This window comes from Stenella coeruleoalba (genome assembly GCF_951394435.1).
Source record: "Stenella coeruleoalba genome assembly, chromosome: 1".
Classification (NCBI taxonomy): domain Eukaryota; kingdom Metazoa; phylum Chordata; class Mammalia; order Artiodactyla; family Delphinidae; genus Stenella; species Stenella coeruleoalba.
In genome coordinates this window covers 176,349,855-176,369,962 of record NC_137169.1, presented here as the reverse complement: position 1 = coordinate 176,369,962, position 20,108 = coordinate 176,349,855, and the positions used below count along the sequence as shown (strand labels likewise).

Genomic DNA, 20,108 nt, shown 5'->3' with positions numbered 1-20,108 from the left:
GTATTTGTTCCCTTAGACATGCCAGGAGATATGAGAAGCCAAAAATTTTACTCTTCTGAAATTTTAAATGCTACCTACAATCTGTCCTATATATTGTAGGACACGAGGCTCTTAAGAATCCAACCTCCTTCTGCTAGTCCATATTCATTTCTACCCATCCTTGGAATGGAAGCTTCAGGAAAGCCTGTCTCCCTGCCTCCACGCGTGAGGCTGATTCTCCAGAGAATTTCTCCTCCTGCCCTTCACCTGCCCAGGAAAAGCCAGCAAGCACTTTCACTTTCCTTCAGAAAAACTAACATGCCCCTGTTCTTACACTCCACCAGTACCCCCTTTGGAGCACTCCTTATCTCTATCAAGTCTGGTCATTTGTCAGTCTCTACCCACCACCCCAAATTTCCCCCCCATTCTAGACTGTTCTTGAGGACAAGGGTGCTATCTAATTTTCTCTCCTCAGTGTCCAACCATAATGCCTGGTTTACGCTAAGAAATATCAGCGTAATTGAAAACATGAGTTGAATAAATTTGGCCAAAGGTAATTTGTGTATATGAATGTTAATAGCAGCTTTATTCACAATGCAAAAAAACTGGAAACAACCAAATGTCCATCAACAGGTAAATGGATAAACAAATTGGGTAAATTGTCTTGGTCTGCTAGGGCTACCATAACAAAATACCACATACTGGGTAGCTTAAATAACAGAAATTTATTTCTCGTCCTGAAGGCTGGTAGGTAGAGATCAAGATGTTAGCAGATTTGGTTTCTCTGGAAGCGTAACTGCTTGGCTTGCAGACGGCTGCTTTCTCGCTGTCCTCACATGGCCCCTTCTCTGTGGACACATCAAAAGATAATTTTAATTTGTTTTTTTTTTTGCGGTACGCAGGCCTCTCACTGCCGTGGCCCCTCCCATTGCAGAGCACAGGCTCTGGATGCGCAGGCTCAGCGGGCATGGCCCACGGGCCCAGACGCTCCGCGGCATGTGGGATCCTCCCGGACCGGGGCACGAACCCGCATCCCCTGCATCGGCAGACAGACTCCCAAACATTGCGCCACCAGGGAAGCCCCTCAAAAGGTAATTTTAAAAGAGGATATAGTCATGCCTTTCATAGAATTATAGATTTTATTTGTCATTAATTAATAAGAGAACCCATACAGTGTTACAACCTGTTCAGAAGAGAATCTGAAACGCAGGCAAATATATAGACATCTGGAACGGTGAGAAAAATTTACAAATAAATGCAAAATCAGCAAAACTGGTCAATATTCATGGGTCAATTCCACCAACTATAATTGGCATTCGTATGGACGAAAATAATGTGCATTACTGTCAGTTTTTCTACAATTTATAGAATTGTAAAATAACTCAGATAACCTGAAAGGATGCAGTAGACAGTGCACCCAATAATGCTTTTTGGACCATTTCAAAGCTTTTTGCATTTTCCCCTATACTTTAACTCCTCCAGCCCAAATTATGCAGTTATTTATCAGTTCATTTGACATGATTAAACACACACACACACACCCCAAAATGTTTTGTACTCAACACCCTAGAGAAAAATCCTTTTCAGCTTTCGCCAGTTAGCTAAAGCCAGAAGCCTGGCTCAGGTCCTGGGGCAGATGGAATCCACCTCAGTTCTCCTCTTATTTCGTCTAAATCTTCACAGAAATGGCCCAAACTCAGTAAGAGATATTATTAGCAGTATCAACATTAGCAAGAGAAAGATTGTTTTTGTCTTAGATGCTCCATACTGAAGAAGTTTTAAAAGCTAAGCACCTTTTTGGTGACTTAGAGGGATGTACCAACTATGATTTTCACTGCTGCTCTCCTGGGGGCAGAAACAAGTCCCCAGGGCCCAGCTCCTAAGACTGCTGCAGAAATGGAGCCAGATGTTGCTGGGAAGATGTTGGTGAAGAGGCCCAAGAGAGAGAAAGGGGAGGAGGAGAGTAGAGAGGTGATTCTGGGTGAACAGCATCTTGGGGGAAAAAGAAAATAGCCATGGACCATGCAGAGAACCTTTCCAAACGTGGCTGCTTATGAAGGGGTTATGTGGGGCTCAATGGGCAGGACTTTGCACGTACAAAATCAGAGCTTTCAAGGGATGGCAAACCCTCAGACACTGGCACTCCCAGAATGCTTTCTAAGAAGTTATAGAGAATCTACTTTAGCCTGATCCCTGAGCCCACTGGCCCTATGGGGACTCCTCTCTCCTCAGCTCAGTAAAGGTAGCACCTCACACCCTTCCCCAGCAAGCTCTGAAAAGGGCCACCGTGTCACAGCCCTCTACACACTAAACGTACCTCTGCAGGCAACCCCAGATTCTCCTTGGGGCGGTATCTTCTCTTTGAACACCCTAACCTCCTCCAGACCCCATCCACCCCTTCGCTCTCCACCATAGCTCTTAAAACTTGTTTTGGACCCAACCTCTTCTTACCTTTTTGTTACCAGCTGATTCTTTTATTACTTCTATGGCCCTTAAGTCTGTAAAGGTTTTGTCCAACAAGCCAACCATATTTATTGCATGATAATCCTTGTCCCCATGACAACCCACGTTGTCATACTGAGTTGATACAATACCAGTCAAAAGCAAAGACACTTCTCATGGTAAATGTATAATTTCCTTTAGACTTCTTTAAATATGGGATATAGCTTACGCTCCCCTCCCCATCAGGTGTCTAGGGACCCCAGGTTGGGAAACCCCTCTCTGAGGATTAATGTTGAGTGACTGCAACCAAGTCTCCCTTGCTCTCCCTTTTCTCAGATGGGCAAAGTGAGGCTGTTAGTTTTAAGGTGAACTGACTTAGTCAAATTGACAAAGAATCAGAATGGAAATTGAGATTTTTTTTTCAGTCTCACCTTTTTTGGTCTCTAACTCCTCTTAGCATTAGATTTTCTTAAAAAATAAAATAAAATTTAGCTGGGATGGGCTGCCACTTGCCCCCAAGGGAGTCTTTTCTGCTTGCAGCCTGGCCCTCTCTATGGGATCCTAGAATTTGCTGCACAGCAGCTGCCTGCTCCTCCCCTCTGTGTCAAGAGACCTAGACCACCCTGACAGGAAAGAACCTGAGAGATTGTCTGGTCCAGGTTGTCCCAAAGTGTGTTCCTTAAGATGTTAATTGCTATTTGGGGGGAAACAGTTTCCATGGTCCATTACTTTTGAGAAAGGCGAAGTTAGGCAAAGGTAAACTGGTTTAGTTTTGTTTTGTTTTCACTTCAGGACTTGGCTAAGCCTTTGAAATGCCTCTGGGCCTAATGACCTGCCAGGAGGATGAGATGGCATGTATTATCGCCCAAATTTATTGGACTTGAAATCTCTTTTTCACAGGAGACCTACTCATACCCCACAGGGCCCTGGGGTTCTGAGAAGCTTAGTTTGGGACCTGTTAGTCCAGCCCAGCATTTCCAGATGAAGAAACTGAACTCCTCGGAGTGACCAGTCCTTGGACCCACAAGTAGACGTGGTCCCGCCAGAGCTGAACCCAGGTTGCCAGAGACTAATCCTGAACTTTTCAAATTGGGGTCTTTTCCTCTATACCTCGCCCACCACATATTTAACCCAGGAAAAAAAAACTTTCCAATGGCCCCCGGAAGTGGAGGGAATTTGCTCAGAGAGAGGCTGCTTCTTAGGCTCGTTTGTGTCCGGAGCAAAACCTGCCAGGCTCGTGGGGGCAGGAGGGAATGGCGAGGCAAGAACCCCTGCAGGACGAGGTGTTGCACAGCCTGGGGCTAGAAAGGGCTCCCCGAGGCTTTCATAGACTCTCCTATGTCTTAATCCAGTTATTGAATAGTACTGAGCATTTTCTGTCTTTTCTCAAGATCAAAAACTGTCACAAACATGACTCCAGCTCTCAGTCAACCTCCAATACCTTTCTCCCTGCATCTGCTCTCATTTAGTTAATGAGAAAATTGACTTGGCCAAGATGACCATGGTTATTGACAGACAGGTGAAAGCTAGGTGTCCTCTCCTTATACTGATGACGGCCTCCCACAGGCCAGGCATGGGAGAGTGGGAGGGAGAGTTTTAAAATATTTGCCTAAGCCCAGTCATTTCCTTATGATTAGGATTATGAAATGAAAAGCTACAGTTCGGGCTCACACGGGAACAGACGCCCAGCAGACTCAGAGTGGCCCTCAAGGGCAGTGAAGTCTGGAGTCCGTCTCTCCAGGGAAGGTCCTGTCCCATCCCAGCAGCTCCCTGCCTGCCCGCCTGGGGGGAGCAGTGCAGGCTGACCCTGACCAGGTAGGAACCACGCCTTTGACTTTCTTGGGTCTTAGTCAATTCAGGCACGTGTGGCAAAGGACAGCATGGCATACGTGTATTCACACTTGTGTGTTGGCATGTGCAGAGCGGCATGACTAGAAAACTGAGCGGCTGCTCTCTGGAGGTGCCCAGTTGTTGTGTTGCCTGACTGTTATGTACCTGCTGTCTTCTCTCAACATATTTTTGCATGCTTCTCTCTTGTTATTTTCTCCTCTCCCCTTCCCCATCTATTTCTTCTTCTGAGAGCTATTTTATCTCCAAGTTTCCAGGCTCATTCAGAATTGAAGTGTAAGGTCCACGCCACTGTCTGTGATCAATGGCCACTTTGGGGAAAGAGAGGAGGGGCAGGTGCAAGGAGGCCTGAGCATCAGGCATAAATGGCAGTCATCAGGAAGCCCAGGTGCCGGTCCTCGCCCTGCCAGTGACCGACTTTCTCACAGGCCCTGGGGCAGGATGGGCCATACTGAGGGAATTAACCAAATCCTTTGAAATGATCTTGATGCTCTTAGCAGCAGTGGCCCCCTCTTCTCCTCTTAGGCATCCTTACCTGATAGGGATTTTTTCTTTCATTTAACCACGTGGCATCTAGTCAATAGCTTTTATGTACCGGACACGTGTTGGGGCCAGGAACGCGCATGTGGATCAGGAAGCACTCTGTGACGTGTCAGATGTTGACAACTCAATGTGATAAGTGCTTTGGCAGAAGCGGGCCCAGGATGCCCTAACCCAGGTTGGGAGGACTGCAGAGGATGCTGGGAAGGTGTCCCTGAAGGGGCGACATTTGAGCTGAGTGTGGAAGGTCTAGGAGGAGACATCCAAATTGGGATGGGATGTATATGTGTGTGGAGTGAAGCAGTGTGTGTCAGGCTGAAGGAAAGATGGGCAAAGGTGAGGAGATGTGAACCATTGTGGCCAGTCGGGGAAACTAGAAGCAATTCAATATGGTGGGTGTGCAGGACAGACTGTCGGGGTAGTGAGAGCGAGGCTGGAGGGACCCCTGTGCCATAAGAAGGAGTTTGCCTTTTAACCTGACGACTTGGGCTTCTTGAAACTGGGCCTCAAAATCACCTGGGAAGCTTATTAGGAAACAGAGTCCTGGCCTAACTCCAGCTAAGGAATCAGAATCTTCAAGGGTGAGACCTGAGCAACAGCCTTTCGAGCAGAGTCCCAGGAGAGTCTACACAGACACCGGTCAGAGTAAACCTTGGGAAATAGTGGGAGGGTTCCAAGCAGGGGAGAGGCAGGCACATGGGAGACCAGTCCTGACACTCTCTTGAGCCTCTGCTGGAAGGAAATTATGAGGGCCTGAGGGGAGGCCCTGGGCAGTGAACAGTGTCCCCAAGAGTCGCTGCCAGGATCAGTTGCCTGAGTGCTCCTCCGACCACGTGCCCCATGACCAGGACAGGAGCGACCAGGAAATTCTGCTTTCCAGCTGGACAAGGTCCTTCAGGCAGTACAGTGGAGGGATGGCAGAGGCATCCCTCCCATCCATTCCCACCCGACCTGCTCTAACGCACTGACCTCAAAGGACTGTTTCATCCTTTCCCTCCATCCTAAGTGAAACCCTATTTCCACATCCCACAAGGCTCCTTATTCAAGCTGAGTGTTCAGAGCACACTGGGGGAGGGTGGAGAGGAGGAGTGAGGCTTGTTTTTTCATCCAGGCTAAGGGGAAGGAGGCTTCCTGGGATGGTGGGTTTCCCTAGGTGATTCAAATGGAGGAAGGGGACTACATGATTGCTATTTACTATATATTCATGTTCCTCCTAGATTTCTCTCCAAAGGTTGGTAATGAAAGTGTCTGATACACAAGGAAATAAGGCAGTTCCCCAGCCCAGAAACGCGCCATGCTCAAGGCTAAGGCCTGATGCAGACCACCCTCTAGGGACTCCCACGTCAAAGGACGGGGTCCAAACTCCTCACCCCAGGCCTAGAGGCCCTCAACCAGGGGCCAGCGCAAGCCCTGCGCTGCAGCCTCACCCCAGCCCCAGACTTTCCCAGATTAACTTTTACACTTAACGCTTAAACCAGGCAGTTTCACACATCAGTGCCTCTGTTTATGCTAATCCCCCCCTCTGACGTGCCTCTCCCACCCCTCCCCCTCTGTCTGGCTAATTCCTGCTCATGCTGCAAGACCCAGCTCTCCGTGATACCTCCCGTCCCACCCAACACACATCTCAATCTTGCTATTCCTGTGAACGACCCACACCTCTACGCTACGCTAACCTTGATGGGACCACTTACACAGTAAGTTTAAGCACCTGCCCCTCCCCCACTCCACCTTGACCGGAAATTCCTCAAGGGCAGGGTCTGTGGTACTACATTTTGTCTCCCCAGTGCCTGGCACATAGTAGGAGCTCAAGAGATATTTGCTGAACCAAATAGAAACCAGATGAATGAGAAGTGCCCTCAGACATGTGAATGCCATGATAATTTAAGAGCATTCTAAGGATTTGCTTATTGGTGTTTTTAGGACGGGTGCCTCTGTATAGCTATGACACCCCATCCCCCTGTTAAGTGCAAAATAACAAACTTAATGAGTAAATTGAAGGTGATTATTTGCATCTTAAAAGGTGGAGGGCAGGTCTCCTTTAAATATTAAGCCCTTGCTAGAACTTTCAGAAACTTGCCTTACAGATCATTAACGTCTGGGGGAGGGGTGGGAGCCGGAGTCCTGGAGCTGGAACCTCTAAGAGGCTGAGCTCCAAAGTTGCGTCTATGAAAGGAGGAAGCAAGGCAGAAGGTCTTGGACCCAGACAGAACTGGGTTCAGACTCTGGCTATACTAGCTGTGTGGCCTTGGGCAAGTCCCTTAACCTCCCTGTACCCCGATTTCCATATTCCTAAAGTAGGGATACACCATACCTACTTTGCAGGGTTGTTGTAAAGATCTAAAAGGTCCTACCTAGAATGCCTTCCCTCATAGGAGGTCCCCAATAATAGTAATAGTATCGTTGTTGGTAGGGTTGACATGGCATATGGAGGGGAAGAAGGAGTCTTTTGAGGTTTACAGGATTTTACCTGGGCTGGCAGAATAGGAAGGCAGAAAGGATCCAGAAATGTAAGGGCCAGACCATCATGGCAACATAATTTGACTATCACAGCACTTCACAATTAGTTTTACTTCTTTAAACGGAATCTTTCCATGTTGAACACGCAGAATGCTGGCAACAGCACTGTACTGTGGGGTTAATGTGAGGGTCTTGGACTTATTAGCTCTGTGACCTTGGGCAGATCACCTAACTCAGTTTCCTCATTTGTAGAAAGGAGACAGTAAACAGTACCCATCTCTTAAGGCTGCAGTTTGAGACAAGGAATGTAAGGCGCTTAACCCAATGCCAGGTGCACAGGGCGCCCTCCATAAATGGTACCAGTTACTGTATTATGAAGTGATCGGTACTAACAAGCACAGAATGGTAAATGCCCTGTTGGAAGAACCGCTTCCTCTGGGAATATGTTAACTGCAAGAGCACTACCCACGACTCTGGAGACCACCTGTCCCAGAGCTGTGTGACCTTGGGCCTGTTCTGTAACACAGGGGGTTTGCCCTAGATAATCTCCCCGGTTCCTAAATTAGCCCAAGGTTAGTCCACCCACAGCTCCCCAAACAGCTGCTCTCAGACCTGTATGCTTTTGCCCTGCCCAGATGCCCCCTTCCCCCTCTTCTGCAGGGTAACTCCTACTCACTTAAGGGCAGGCCTCCTTACCATCCTTCCCTGCCACCCTTCCTGGCTCTGCGCAGCAGTTAGCACACTGTGTGGTCCTTACTGTTGCAGGTCTGTCATCTAGATGGTGACTGTAGTGCCTCAGTGCAAATAGCAACCGCGCTTGAGAGAGAAACTTGTTGGCAGAAGGAAACGATCAGCACTTTTCCTTTGTAGAGATTTCCGGAACCTCCTGGGTCCTAATTCTCTTACTGTTTCCCGTTTGTTGTGGAAAAATAGGTTTGGATATAGTTGGGGACCTGTCCCCTCCCTCTGGGCGGAAAGAGAAAGCAAGCCCAATTGGTTGGGGCCACAGCTGCTGGTAAAGTCCTTTGCAGCTACTTCATCCCAGGTCTGGAAAAAGTGACAAGGGATCTTCAGGAGTGCCCAGAACCCCCGAGAATCGGTCCCCATTCAAGGCGACTGCCAGTGCAGGCACCTGGCTCTCCCCTAAGCAGGACAGGATGAGGGAACTCTCGTCCACTATGGGTCCCCTCGCGCCGCTGGAAAGCGGAAACAAATGACCTTGACCTCCAAGGAGACGGCCCCTCGGAGAGGGCGACTCCTCCGGAAAAGTTGTCTAAACAAAGGGCATTCCTCAGCTTCCACCCAGACAGCCCACAGCCGAGCCTCCTCCCCACGCCCCGGGTGTAGGGTTACACTCCTTCCCGCGAAGCTCTGGGAGAAAGTGGTGTTTCCGCAGCTTTGGCTCGCGTGGAGCCGCGTCCCACGGCCGCGCTCTCCCAGAAGCCTCGGCTGCGGGCGCTCGCCGGGCGGACTGGGCTACCCGGGCCGGGAGAGGTTAGGTCCGGCGGCCCGGAAGGCAGCCCCCGCCCCGTCCGAGTCCCCAAACTCGCGGGCGTGCTTGCCGCTTAGACGTCTGGAGGGCATCGCTCGCCGCCGCCGGGAGGGGCAGCTCCGCAGGGCGCGGGCGGCCGGGACCGGGACCGCGGCGAGCGCGGAGGGCGGCGGGGCGGGGTGGGGGCCAGGGCCGCTCCTCTAGCCCCTTCCGCCGCCCCTCCTTTCTGCTCTCCCGCTCCCTCTTCCCGTCCCGGCCGGGAAGGCGCCGGGCTTGGCCTCTCTCCCCTTCGTGGCCGAACCATGAGCTAACAGCCCATGCCGCTTCCTCCCCGCCCAACCCCGCGTCCCCTCCCCGGACCCGGAGGGAGGCCGCGGCCCGCGGGTCGGCTGCTCCGGCCCGACCCCACTCGGAGCCCCGGGGCGGCCCGCAGAGCCGGGAGACCAGCCGGGAGCGCCCCGAGGGCCGAGGCCTGCGGGCCGCACTCTCGGAGCCCCGGCCGAGCCCGCGCGCCCCCGGTCCCCGAAGTGGGCCCGGGAGGGAGGGGGGTGAGAGGAGGCCCCGGCCTCGCCGGGGATGGAAGGGATGGAGGTGGCGGCCCGACCTGCCGGTGGCAGCCTTCAGTGAGTACGGAGGAGGCGAGGCGACGGGCGGGCCGGGGGTGGCGGGACCGCCAGTGGGGAGCGGGAAGGGAGGGTCGCAGGGGAGGCCCGTCCGTCACGTCCGTCTTCATTTCAGCGTCTCTGGCTTAGAGAAGTACAGCACTTGGGCCGTAGACTTCGGCGGTGCCGAGCCGCACAAGCCGATACCCACTGTTCCCCAGGGGAAGGTCGCATCCTTCCAGGTCTCCGGAGATGGATGATCTCTGGAATGCTGTTCGAATTTACCCGAAAGAAAGTTATTGTAATGTGGCTGAAATTGCTCCCATTACCTTCACGTCCCCTGCTTTCTGGATTGAACCTTAGAAGAGAGGAACGGGTGGCCGGGCTGCCAAGACAAAGCTGGTAACTTCTAGATTAACTGGTGTAGTAAATGATCTCTTCCTCCCAAAGATAGGCCTTAAACTTCACAGGCTTAAAACTGAGGTAACATACACACTGTGTGTGTATTTTGCTTGGTGAAATATGTATATTCCTGAAATGTAAAAATTGAATTGTAGTAAGTGACTATAGAGGGACTTGCATTTAAGAGAATTCTGTGGTGAATCGTTGGTCAATATATGAGGTGAATAACTTCTTGTTTGTAATTTGTGTCAATATGGATGCATGTATTTATGTAAATACATGCAGTTTACTTCAAGTGGGACATATCTAGATGTATGATGGAGACGGAGCATGTTCTCAGAGAGCAGGATAAATATTAAGACATTGTGGCATGTATGTGTGCACAGAACAACTTGGTGAGTAAAATCTCGTGCTCACTTTTGTTCCCTCTGAAGACATTGACATCAACCGTGCCACCAAGGAGCTGTGTAATTTGGGCAAGTCACTTACCCTGTCTAGACCAATATCCTCGTAGGAGTAGGGGAATGGGGGTACACGGCCACTGAGTGCTTTGGAAGAGCCCTGGCCTTGGGAGGAGAAGCTTTGCGTTCCCAACTGGGCCTCCCTTAGCTCCCGTGTCACCTAATCTCTCTGTGCCTCAGTTTCTCTGTCTGTAAGAATGAGGATAATAATCCTGTTCTGGCAGAACTGCGTGAGGATTATTTGCGAGAGCATGTCTGAAAGTGCTTGCAGGCCTGCCTGACACAGAGCAGATGCTGATAGGCATTGCTACCTGATCCTGGCTGCCCTGTGGGCACAGCCCCATGCTGCGCTCCTGTGGTTTGAGCACAGGGGGCCCCTTCTGCCAGAGGGTCAGATCCTGGGTGGTATCTTCCTGAAGTCCATCCTCTGCATTGGCTCCCCTTGGAAAGGGAAGAGCTTGTTGGCCCTTAGCAGGTGTTGCCATCCTCCTCTGAGGCCTGACACCTATCAGGAAAGCAAGAGGCCAGGGACTGGGAAATCTGGCCCCCATTTTCACTCTGGTCCACACTGGGCAGAAGATTGGTTGTTGTTTGACTCTCCACTGTGCCCCACATGTAAAATGGGGGTAGAAAAATGAGAACACTACTTAGACTTGGAAGAAAAAACTCAGTAATAACTTATGTGTACCGTCCAATGATTTGTACTCTTCGAGGTGCTTTCACATTGTCTAGGGGGCATCCCCTGCTCTGACCCCAAGTTATTTTTCTCTGGACAGGGCTCTATCCCAAGGCACTTTGGGGACCCAGGAGGTTGTTGGAGCTAGCCAGGTGCTGGGTCTAAGGAACTCTGTCTATTTTCTCCTCCAGAGGACCCAAAATAGGGAGCGGAACAGCCAGCTCCATGGAGGTGACCTCAGCTGTGGAGAGAAGTGGCCCTGAGCCACAGCCGGAGAATGGACACTTCCCAAGACACTGGCCCTGTCCTCGAGAAGACAGAACACCCAGCCTGATGGCCCCCCAGCCTCCTGGGGCACAGGGGATACAGGTCCAAGGCCCCTCTGTGCTGGAGTCCAAGGTGAGGGCCTTGAAGGAGAAGATGACAGCAGGCAAACAGGGGGCAAGCTCTTGCCTCACTTCTCACGAGCGGCCATCCCTCAAGAAACCCAAATGCAGACGAGTCAAGGTGGGTGGAACCAGGACTCCATCAGAGGGGTCTTCCCTACCTGATGCCGTGGTGGTCCATCATGCTCAGAACCCAAACGATGGGCTGCTGGACAGCAGCGTCACTGAGGAGGAGTCTGCCAGGAACGGGGCCCCCGGGCCTCCCAGGTCGCCTGCCTCTGGGCTCCAGAGCTGGAACAGGAGGAGCCCGTGGCCTCCAGAAGCAGTACGGACACTGCCTGACCACGACAGGGCTGTGCCGCCAGGGCCCAGCTCTTTGCAAGAGAGCTCCATGCACAGAGTCACTCCAAGCCAGCCTGAGGGCTCTGGTCCTTGTAACAAAACCACCCACAGGCCCAGCCTGAGGAAAGGAAGGTCATACCCCCTGCAGGATGGTCTCATCACACAGGAAGACCTGGACAGCTTGTCTCTGACGTCCGAGGAGGACTTCGTCCCCAGGCCAGCCCTGCTGGGGGAGCTCTGGAGAGCTGGAGACCTGGGGACCCTGGGCACCGGGGGCAGCACCTTGTCCCTGTCTGACCGCGTGGAGAGGAACCGCCTTCTGCTGCAGGAGATGCTAAGTGTTGGGGGGCAGGGCCCCTCCAAGGTGGGAAGCCCAGCCTGGACTTCATCCCGGGACAGAGCTGTGCCAGGTAAGGCCCACTCTGTGGGTGTGGTGGTGGAGGCACAGGAGGGAGTCCAGGAGAAGGAAAGGGGGAAGGGGGTTACCGCGGAAGGGTGGGGCGGGAAAGGGGGAGAGCACGGCTGGCAGTCACCAAATTCATCAGGATGTCCGCTTAGTCTTGGCTTTGACAGAGATTCTTTACCACCTCAGCCCCATCTGCTAAAGTCCCCCCAGATCCCCCAGACCAATGGGAGGCCATCCTCTATCCTTGGGGTGGAGGCTACCACAATTTCTTCCCTGTGGCTTGTAGCTCTTTCTAGAGTAGCTTTTTGCACCTCCCTCAGATGACACATCCTCACCCCACAGTAGACCTCACTGTCCTCTTGGTAGGAGCCATTCTCCACAAACAGGGTTAGCGTCCTGTCAGTCTGAGCTCAGCGTTCAGCCCTCGGAGGCAGCTTTTTCCCTTCCTTCTTCCCTCACCCAGCACCTGAGGGGACCCTGGGGCACCCCTCAGCTCATGCATGACAGTGCCCACCAGCAGTCACCACGACAGGCTATGCCTCCTCCTCGGGGGTCGGAATCATCTGGGGAGTAAATAGCTTCTGGAGAAAACTTTCTCCTCCATGTTTCTCAAGTGGCAGCTAAGAGCCCAGTTTCTGGCTCTGCCCTGATCTCTGCTTCTGTTCTGGGTCCTAGAGCGACTAGCAGGGGACGTGGACTGGGACTCCGGCATCTCCCTGCAGGACGCTGACCAGAGCAGGTAAGATCTCAGAGCGCACATCTTCTGTCCCTCCCTCCCTCCTGGCAGTTGTCCCTGTACCTTCATTTACACAGCATCAGGAGAGCAGCGAGAGGGCAGGCAAACCCTGCAGCACAGGTGGCCATGGCTCCGCCCGGAGACCTCTTAGAAGGCACCAGCCACCCCCGTGGCCCAGGCTGTGCCGCTGCTACTTGTGCAAAACCATGGGGCACGGAGCACAGTGAAGAGTACTTTGCAAACGACCTGCTCTACGACTTGGGACTCATTTCCCTGCCCCAGCCTCTGTCTCTTTATATTTAAAGTGGGCCAAATAATACTTGTGTGTTGTATTGATACTTCTCAGGACTGTTGTGAGGCTGAACACAAGATAATGGACGTGAAAATCCTTAGGGAAAATATCCGAATGCAAGGCTTTTACTCCGCCAGTTCCTTTCCCAATCAAGGGGTGTGCTGGGTTATGTAAAGGCCTTCACTGCCCCCAGCCTCCCTGACTTTGCTCTAGCCCCTCCACGAATGTCTCTGGGAAGCTGGGCCTGGGATGGGGCTGGGGCAGTGTCCCGACCAGGCAGGTGAGAAGACTACCCTCCGGGCAGGGTGAGGAGCCATCTGTGGGCCTGAGCTGGTGGCTGCCCAGGCCTCGGCCTCCTCCTCAGTCTTTGCTGCGCACCTGGCACGTGAAGCTGAGAGAGGTCCCGGAGCTGGGAGCGGCCCCATTTCCTCAGCCGTGCAGTGACGTCACCCTCCTGAGGGTCTCGTGGTTTCTGCTGAGGGCAAAGGTCAGCAGTGTCACTTCTCCATTATCAGGCCCCTCCCTGCCTGATAAATTCCACTTATTGACCTCCCTCCCCTTCAGAACATGTGGACAGGGCCCCCCAGTCCTGCTTTCACAAAGCGAGGGCTGCCCAGGTTCAAGGGGTTCAGCCTCTGCCTGGCCACTGGCCTTCTCAGTGGCGTCAGCTGAGGGCCTGGCGGAGAGGGGGCTCTCTGTCTCCTTCCTCCCTCGTTATTTATAATTTGGAGTCGTGCCTGCCCCCTTCCTGCCAGGGGTCTCTTCCCGCCTCCACGGCCGCCACGGTCAGCCTCTCCTCATATCCCCTCCTAGCCCGGCCGCGATGTGGAGGGGTGTGACTGTGGTCCTCAGCGACACCCTGGCCCACGCCCTGTCCCCTCGTCCTTCCCTGGGGGGCCGTAAAGGATGCAGCCTGGGCCCACAGACCTTGTGCCCAGAGGAGGTGGGGCCTCTTCTTCTGCCGCTGCTCCTCCCCCACCACTCCCACCCTTTCTTACCTGGGCCGGCGGAGGGGGGGGGGCGGGGGGCGGGGGGAGGAAGTCTCAGCTGCAAGATGGCCATGGGGGATTTGTCCAGAGGTCACTATTGAAAGGAGAAGCCAAAGCTCCTGACTCACATGTTGGATAACAAATAATAAAAACACGCATCTTAAAGGAAAAGAACCTCAACCATGGGGTTGGGAGGGACTTTCCCCCAGTCCTGCGAGGAGATGGCATTTGTGTAGAATCCTCAGGGTAGGGATTTCTGGACTATTGTTTCACCTTCCAGACCATCTGCAGCAGGTTAGGGTTTGGATAAGGTATGTGGGTGTCAGCGTAGGATGTGTAGGTGTGTGCTTATGTGTAATGTATGATGATCTCACATGTCTATGTATGAAGGGAGAGAATGTGTGTGTGGAATGAGGTTGGTGCCCAGCGTATATCCAGGCATAGAGTTGGCATGGGAAAAACTGTCTTCTGGCTTGTTTGGAAGGTCATTCATTCACAGTGCCCCACGGACCTTTATTGGTGATCTATACTCAGGCCCCTGCTGAGTAGATACCCAGGCTGAAGGGCCAAAGAGCATACCTCTAGAGCCAAATGAGGAGCCCTGTCCCAGGAGGGCTCTACACATCCTAGTTCAAGGATGGGAGAAAGGTCAGCCATGTGTAGAGCCCTTCTGGGACAGGGCTCCTCATTTGGTTCTATTCCTGAGTCTCTTGGTCAGATACTAAAGTGGTCCCTAAGACACTGCAAGCTCCACCTCTCCCCTAAGCAGGATGGATTTATTGATGCTCCTTCTGTATAGCTGAACTCCCCGAGAGACCTTTGGAATAAGGCACACTTCCCTCAGCTCCTTACCCCTGGCCACATGGGACCAGGGTCCTGGGGCTTTGTGTACTGAGGGGCTGAAGACACTGGGCAGTGTAGACTCTGAGACTGTGGTCACCATCATGATGGCCATCCTGAAGGGGCCAGGACATCAGTCAGGACGTGCTCGGGCAGTGAGCCCCTCAGATCTTCTCAGTGTTTGAGGCATAAAAGGTCCAGTTTCACACCCAGTCAAACTTAGCATCAGTGTAGTTCAGTGTTGCAACCAGATAACCCCCGTGACCAAGTTAACCCAACACGTATTTAATTATGTCCTCAATTGTTACTGCTCTGCATGGTGATAAGACAAGAAGCCCTGAAATGATGGTGACAGCAGAGACCAAGACAGTAGTCACTGTCTGACTGGGGAGCTGGCCCAGCTCATTGCGATGGTCACAGGGAGAGTCGACCGTGGAGACGAGACCCCTGAGATGCTGAGGGAACACCAGAAATGCCCCAGGACCAAATGGTTGTCCCCTCTACTGAGGGGCAAGAGGAGACTCCGTCCCAGAGGACCGGAGCAACCTGGTGGTCCTTCCCTCCAGAAGACCATGCTGACACTCAATTCCCAGACCTTGTGCTGCACCACATCCTCACTTTATCCTGATAGCGAACCCTATTGACTGTTCCTGTTTCACTGACAGAGACCCCTCTGGGGGGAGGCTAAATGACTTGCCCAGTCATACAGCTGTTAAGTTTTGGAGTCAGGGTCCACAGTCAAAGCTGCTCCGTGCCAAGCGCTGTGCCCTAACCATGAAGCAGCACTGCCACAAGCTGTCCCCACAGGCCATGCCTTGGGTTAGGGATCCGGGGATCCTCGGCCTCCCCCAACCTGGTATTCTCAAGTATAGACAAAGAAGGGTGAATGGCAGGTTCCATGGGATAAGCTCGTTTCTCTCCTAAGTCACTGTTGACATGATTCAGGAAATGGGATTGACTGGGGGTGGGGAGAGGATGAGGTGAGACGTAAGCACTTCAGAGGTGGCCAGCGGGGTCAGTGCTGTCAGCGACCTTGCTCATGGCCGTGTCTGGGCACTGGACTTATTAGAGATGGGGGGTGGGGGGGAAGTGAAGGATCCTCTGCTCAGGACTGGCTCTGCCCTCATCCGTTCTTAGCAGCCCATGGTGTCCCGTCCCTGCTGTCTGTAAAATGGCCAGGATCCACTTGGCCTCTCCCCTGTCTTGAGGCTCTGAGAGGGCGTATCAGGATTACAGATTGCCCCGCTCGTGCAAAAAGTACGTGGAACCAGAGGAGCAGCAGCAGTCAGTACAATGCTCGCCCCAGGCCCCGCACCGAAAGGGAGTCAGCTTTTTACAAAAAGGCACTCAGCCTTGGGCTGCTGCATGCATCCTGAGGCCCAGGGCCTTCCTTGGCAGTCTCATTGGAGAGGCCGTGCTATGTGACCCAGGCCCACTCTGCTTCAAATCAGGGCCTTCCATGTGTGTGATCTTGGGGGGCCCAGATCCTGAAGTGTGTCTGCAGGGACTTTAACTACTGCTCCGCTGTGGGATAAATGGAGAGCGTCTCTGGGGTTGTTTCATTTGTGCTGTAATGATGAAGGAAGCTCAGAGGATTTCCTAGGTTGTTGATTTCCCCCCATCCCCATGGTGGAATCGTGCCCATCTCTATCAACAGATACAGAAACTGAGGCTCACAATGGGGAGCCCAGTCTCTGTGTACACACCTCGTCACAAGAAAAGAAGGAACAGGGTGCCAGCCGGCGGCAACTCAGACTTTGGTGGGTCCCAATTTTCAGACCCCTGTTGAGATGGCTAGTGGTCAAAACTCCCTGCTCCAAAGCTGTTTGCAGACTCCAGTTTAAAGAAGGGGCAGACAGGGAACCCTCAAGAATCTCAGAGGCCTGGCCTGTGGCTCAAGTGGTCAGGCCCACAGCTGTGAGAAAATCTTGGGCTTTTAAAACTTAATTTATTACCTAGCATTTTGGAAGACTCTCCTGTGGCCCTACTACTGTGTGTAATTTCAGAAGGAATTCCCATTTTGCCCTCACTGCCCACTCTGCTTACATCAGCTTTGGCCATAGCTGTTGCTGGTGGAGCTCCTTCTAGAGCTCCTTAGGGCCGAAGACCATGCTGTTCTTATCCCTGGGACCCGGTACCTGCCGAGTATCAGCACGGAACAGGCACTCAGAAAATGTTCGGCAGAAGCATGCATGCATGGGTATAAGTGAGGGCTCACCAAGGGCTGGACACCCCTGTGAGCTTGACAGGATCTGGGTGGAGCCAGGAGACGACATTCCAGATGGGTAAGGCTTGCAGAAGTGCATGGGAGAGGTGTGAGGTGGGTTGCGTGGAAGATGCTATCAGGACACAGGGTGGAAATGTGGGCTGAGGCCACTGATGGAGAGCCTTGGAATTTAGGTTTTAGGTAAGGCAGTAGGAAATGGAGGGATGTTCGCTGTCTCCCTCCTGCCACATCCACTCCCTCCAGTAGGATGACCCTGTCTTCTGGCAGTGCTGGGACATTGCTGTGTGCCGTGGCCTGGTACACGGGTAGCCTGGTGAGGGGATCTGGGGATCATTCTGGCTCCCTGGTTGGGTTCTGGATCTTCTGGTCCTAGTCTCAAGGGGTCATGAGGAGCCCTGGGGGTGAGCTTGGGAGAAGAAACTCTCCTGCATCTCCCCAGGATTTGCAGGGCTGTAACTGAGGACTCCCCCGGGCAAGGGTGTAATGAAGACTAGCCAAGCCCCTGTCCGTCCTGCATACCCCCCGCCACTCCCCATCCTGCCCACCAACTCAGATATACAGACGCAAAGGGAAACTAGAGGGAACCCCTCGCCACTCCCAAACCTGCCAAGACTACAACTAAAAAGAAAAAAGTTTTGTTTAACCACTCACCAGTGTTTTCAACTACGTACCGTGCTCCTGAAGTATCTAGGGTTCTAAGTCCTGGTGGAGAAGGAAGGATGCTAGCACTTCAAGCCCTACCTCACAGCTAGTGCTGCCTGCAATCGCCATGCATGTATGTCATTGTCACACTCACATACACCCCACACAGGAAAATCGCATTAGGGTACTGATCTTTGTGAATAAAGAGGCTCAAGAAAGTTAATTTGCTCAAGACCTTTCATCTTTGAGGAGTTGGGCTGAAATTCAAGAAGAGGAAGCCCTCCTCCATGGCCTCCAGAGTGGAGCAGGCCACTGTCCCCCTAGATGGGGGTGTCTTGGTCACCTGCCTCCACACATGCAGTGCTAGCAGAGCGACAGCCCACAAGGATTTTTTTGTCCTCCTTCTTCAGGAAGGCAAGGACAGAGCCTTTTTGCTCTCTCTGTAAGGAGTCGACGTCCTAGGGAAGCTCTGCACACCTCCACCCAGATCTTTTCAAAGGTGTTCAATGAGGCGTATCCCACAGCAGCCATTCTTTTTTTAAAAAATTTATTTTATTGAAGTATAGTTGATTTATAATGTTGTGTTAATTTCTGCTGTACAGCAAAGTGATTCAGTTATACATAGTCTTTTTCATATGCTTTTCCATTATGGTTTATCACAGGATATTGAATATAGTTCCCTGTGCTATATAGTTGGATCTTGTTGTTTATCCATTCTGTATATAATATCGATAGTTTGCATCTGCTAATCCAAAACTCCCAATCCTTTCCTCCCCCACCCCCCTTCCCCCTTGGCAACCACAAGTCTGTTCTCTATGTCTGTAAGTCTATTTCTGTTTTGTAGATAAGTTCATTTGTGTCATATTTTAGATTCCACATATAAGTGATATCATATGGTATTTGTCTTTCTCTTTCTGACTTACTTCATTTGGTATGATAATCTCTGGTTGCATCCATGTTGCTGCAAATGGCATTATTTCATTCCTTTTTATGGCTGAGTAGTATTCCATTGTCTATATGTACCACATCTTCTTTAGCCATTTGTCTGTCGATGGGCACGTAGCGTGTTTCCATGTCTTGGCTGTTGTGCATAGCGCTACTGTGAACATAGGGGTGCATGTATCTTTTCGAATTAGAGTTTTGTCCAGGTATATGCCATTATTAAACAGCTCTTCCTTCTCTGTTGAGAGAAACGCCTTTTTATTATCTGGGCAGCAGTGTCCCTCCGCTACCAAACAGCCTCCTCCCATTCCCCATTCTATGGAAATTGCCTTTTCTGTGGAGCCCTGCTAAGGGCTCTGAAGGTCTAGAACAAAACCCACCAAACCCTCTCTAGCTTTAAGATGGCCTGTCTCTTCTAAACACGCCTTTCTGGCAGACGAAAAGGGGATCTCTTCGGCAGGTGATTTTAGTTCGTGTTCAGGGATTCCATCCTTTGCTCAGTAAGGGGGTGAGAGTAACTTAACAAAATAATGGTGCAAATAGTAAAAGCAGTAATAATTAATGCTAATATCGATGGAATCTCACCAAGTTCCTGGCTCTGTGCTCAGCACTTATAAGGGGATCAGTCTCACTTAACAACTGAGCCCCTTTTTAGGAGAGGTGGAAGCTGAGCCTTAACCCCTAAGTGACCTGCCAGGGTGACACAGCTGGTAAGTGGCAGCCCAGAATTAGAACCTGGGCAGGCTGCCCCAGAGCCACGCTTCTAACCACCACTCTCAGCTCTGTCCTGTCCGTGTCCCGCAGCCCTGGGAAGAAGGTGTCTGTGGTAATGAGCCCAGACAGGCCCCTGCCTTCATGGAGCACGTGTTCCAGAATCGGTTCCGGGCCCACCTTTCCAATTCCCCTCACTCGGGGAACCGCACACAGTGTGACAGCAGGAGCGCTCTATCCTTGGTCATCAAAAAGCTTTCTAATATACAAAAATGGCACAAATGCTGGGCAGAAAGGCTTATATGTGTTCTGTACACTGTATTTTCCCTCTACTTGCTGCATCCTGGAATCTGGGAAATGTCAGATCTCTTTACATTCCAAATTGTTTCCCTAATTCATATTCCTGGGATGAAAGAGTTAAAGCCGGACTTGCTGGAGCTTATTATTTTAATCTAGGATTATGATGGCTGCAGAAGGAGGACACTCTGTCCCCCGACCTCTCTGACTGGGGGACAATGGTGGTTGTCCTGACTGGAGAGCCTGACCTGGCTGTGCCTGGGTGGGAGGGGAGCTGCAGTCAGAGCTAAGCCTGTCTCTCTGCTAGGAAACGGGCTTAGGTGGAGAGACCAGAGCAGGAGGGGGCTGCATGCCGCCCTTTGTCCTGGGGAGCAGCTTAGGATGCTGGTGGTTGGAGAG

At 52.0% G+C, this 20,108-nt stretch overlaps 1 protein-coding gene across 4 annotated transcripts in view; it reads left to right on the top strand.

Annotated features, from left to right (window-relative positions):
* Positions 1–4,106: 4,106 nt before the first annotated feature.
* Positions 4,107–20,108, top strand: part of KIAA1614 — a 41,405-nt gene continuing 25,403 nt past the window's right edge. For 2 of the 4 annotated variants that reach the window (XM_079920426.1, XM_079920425.1), the window contains exons 1-3: positions 9,207–9,381; positions 11,091–12,037; positions 12,709–12,772. In XM_079920426.1, the coding sequence (XP_079776552.1) occupies positions 9,335–9,381; positions 11,091–12,037; positions 12,709–12,772 (1,058 nt within the window). In that variant the 5' untranslated portion in view covers positions 9,207–9,334. Of the gene's footprint in view, positions 4,237–9,206; positions 9,382–9,496; positions 9,763–11,090; positions 12,038–12,708; positions 12,773–20,108 lie in introns of those variants that run through there. The other 2 variants (XM_079920427.1, XM_079920428.1) reach the window with 2 other exon arrangements.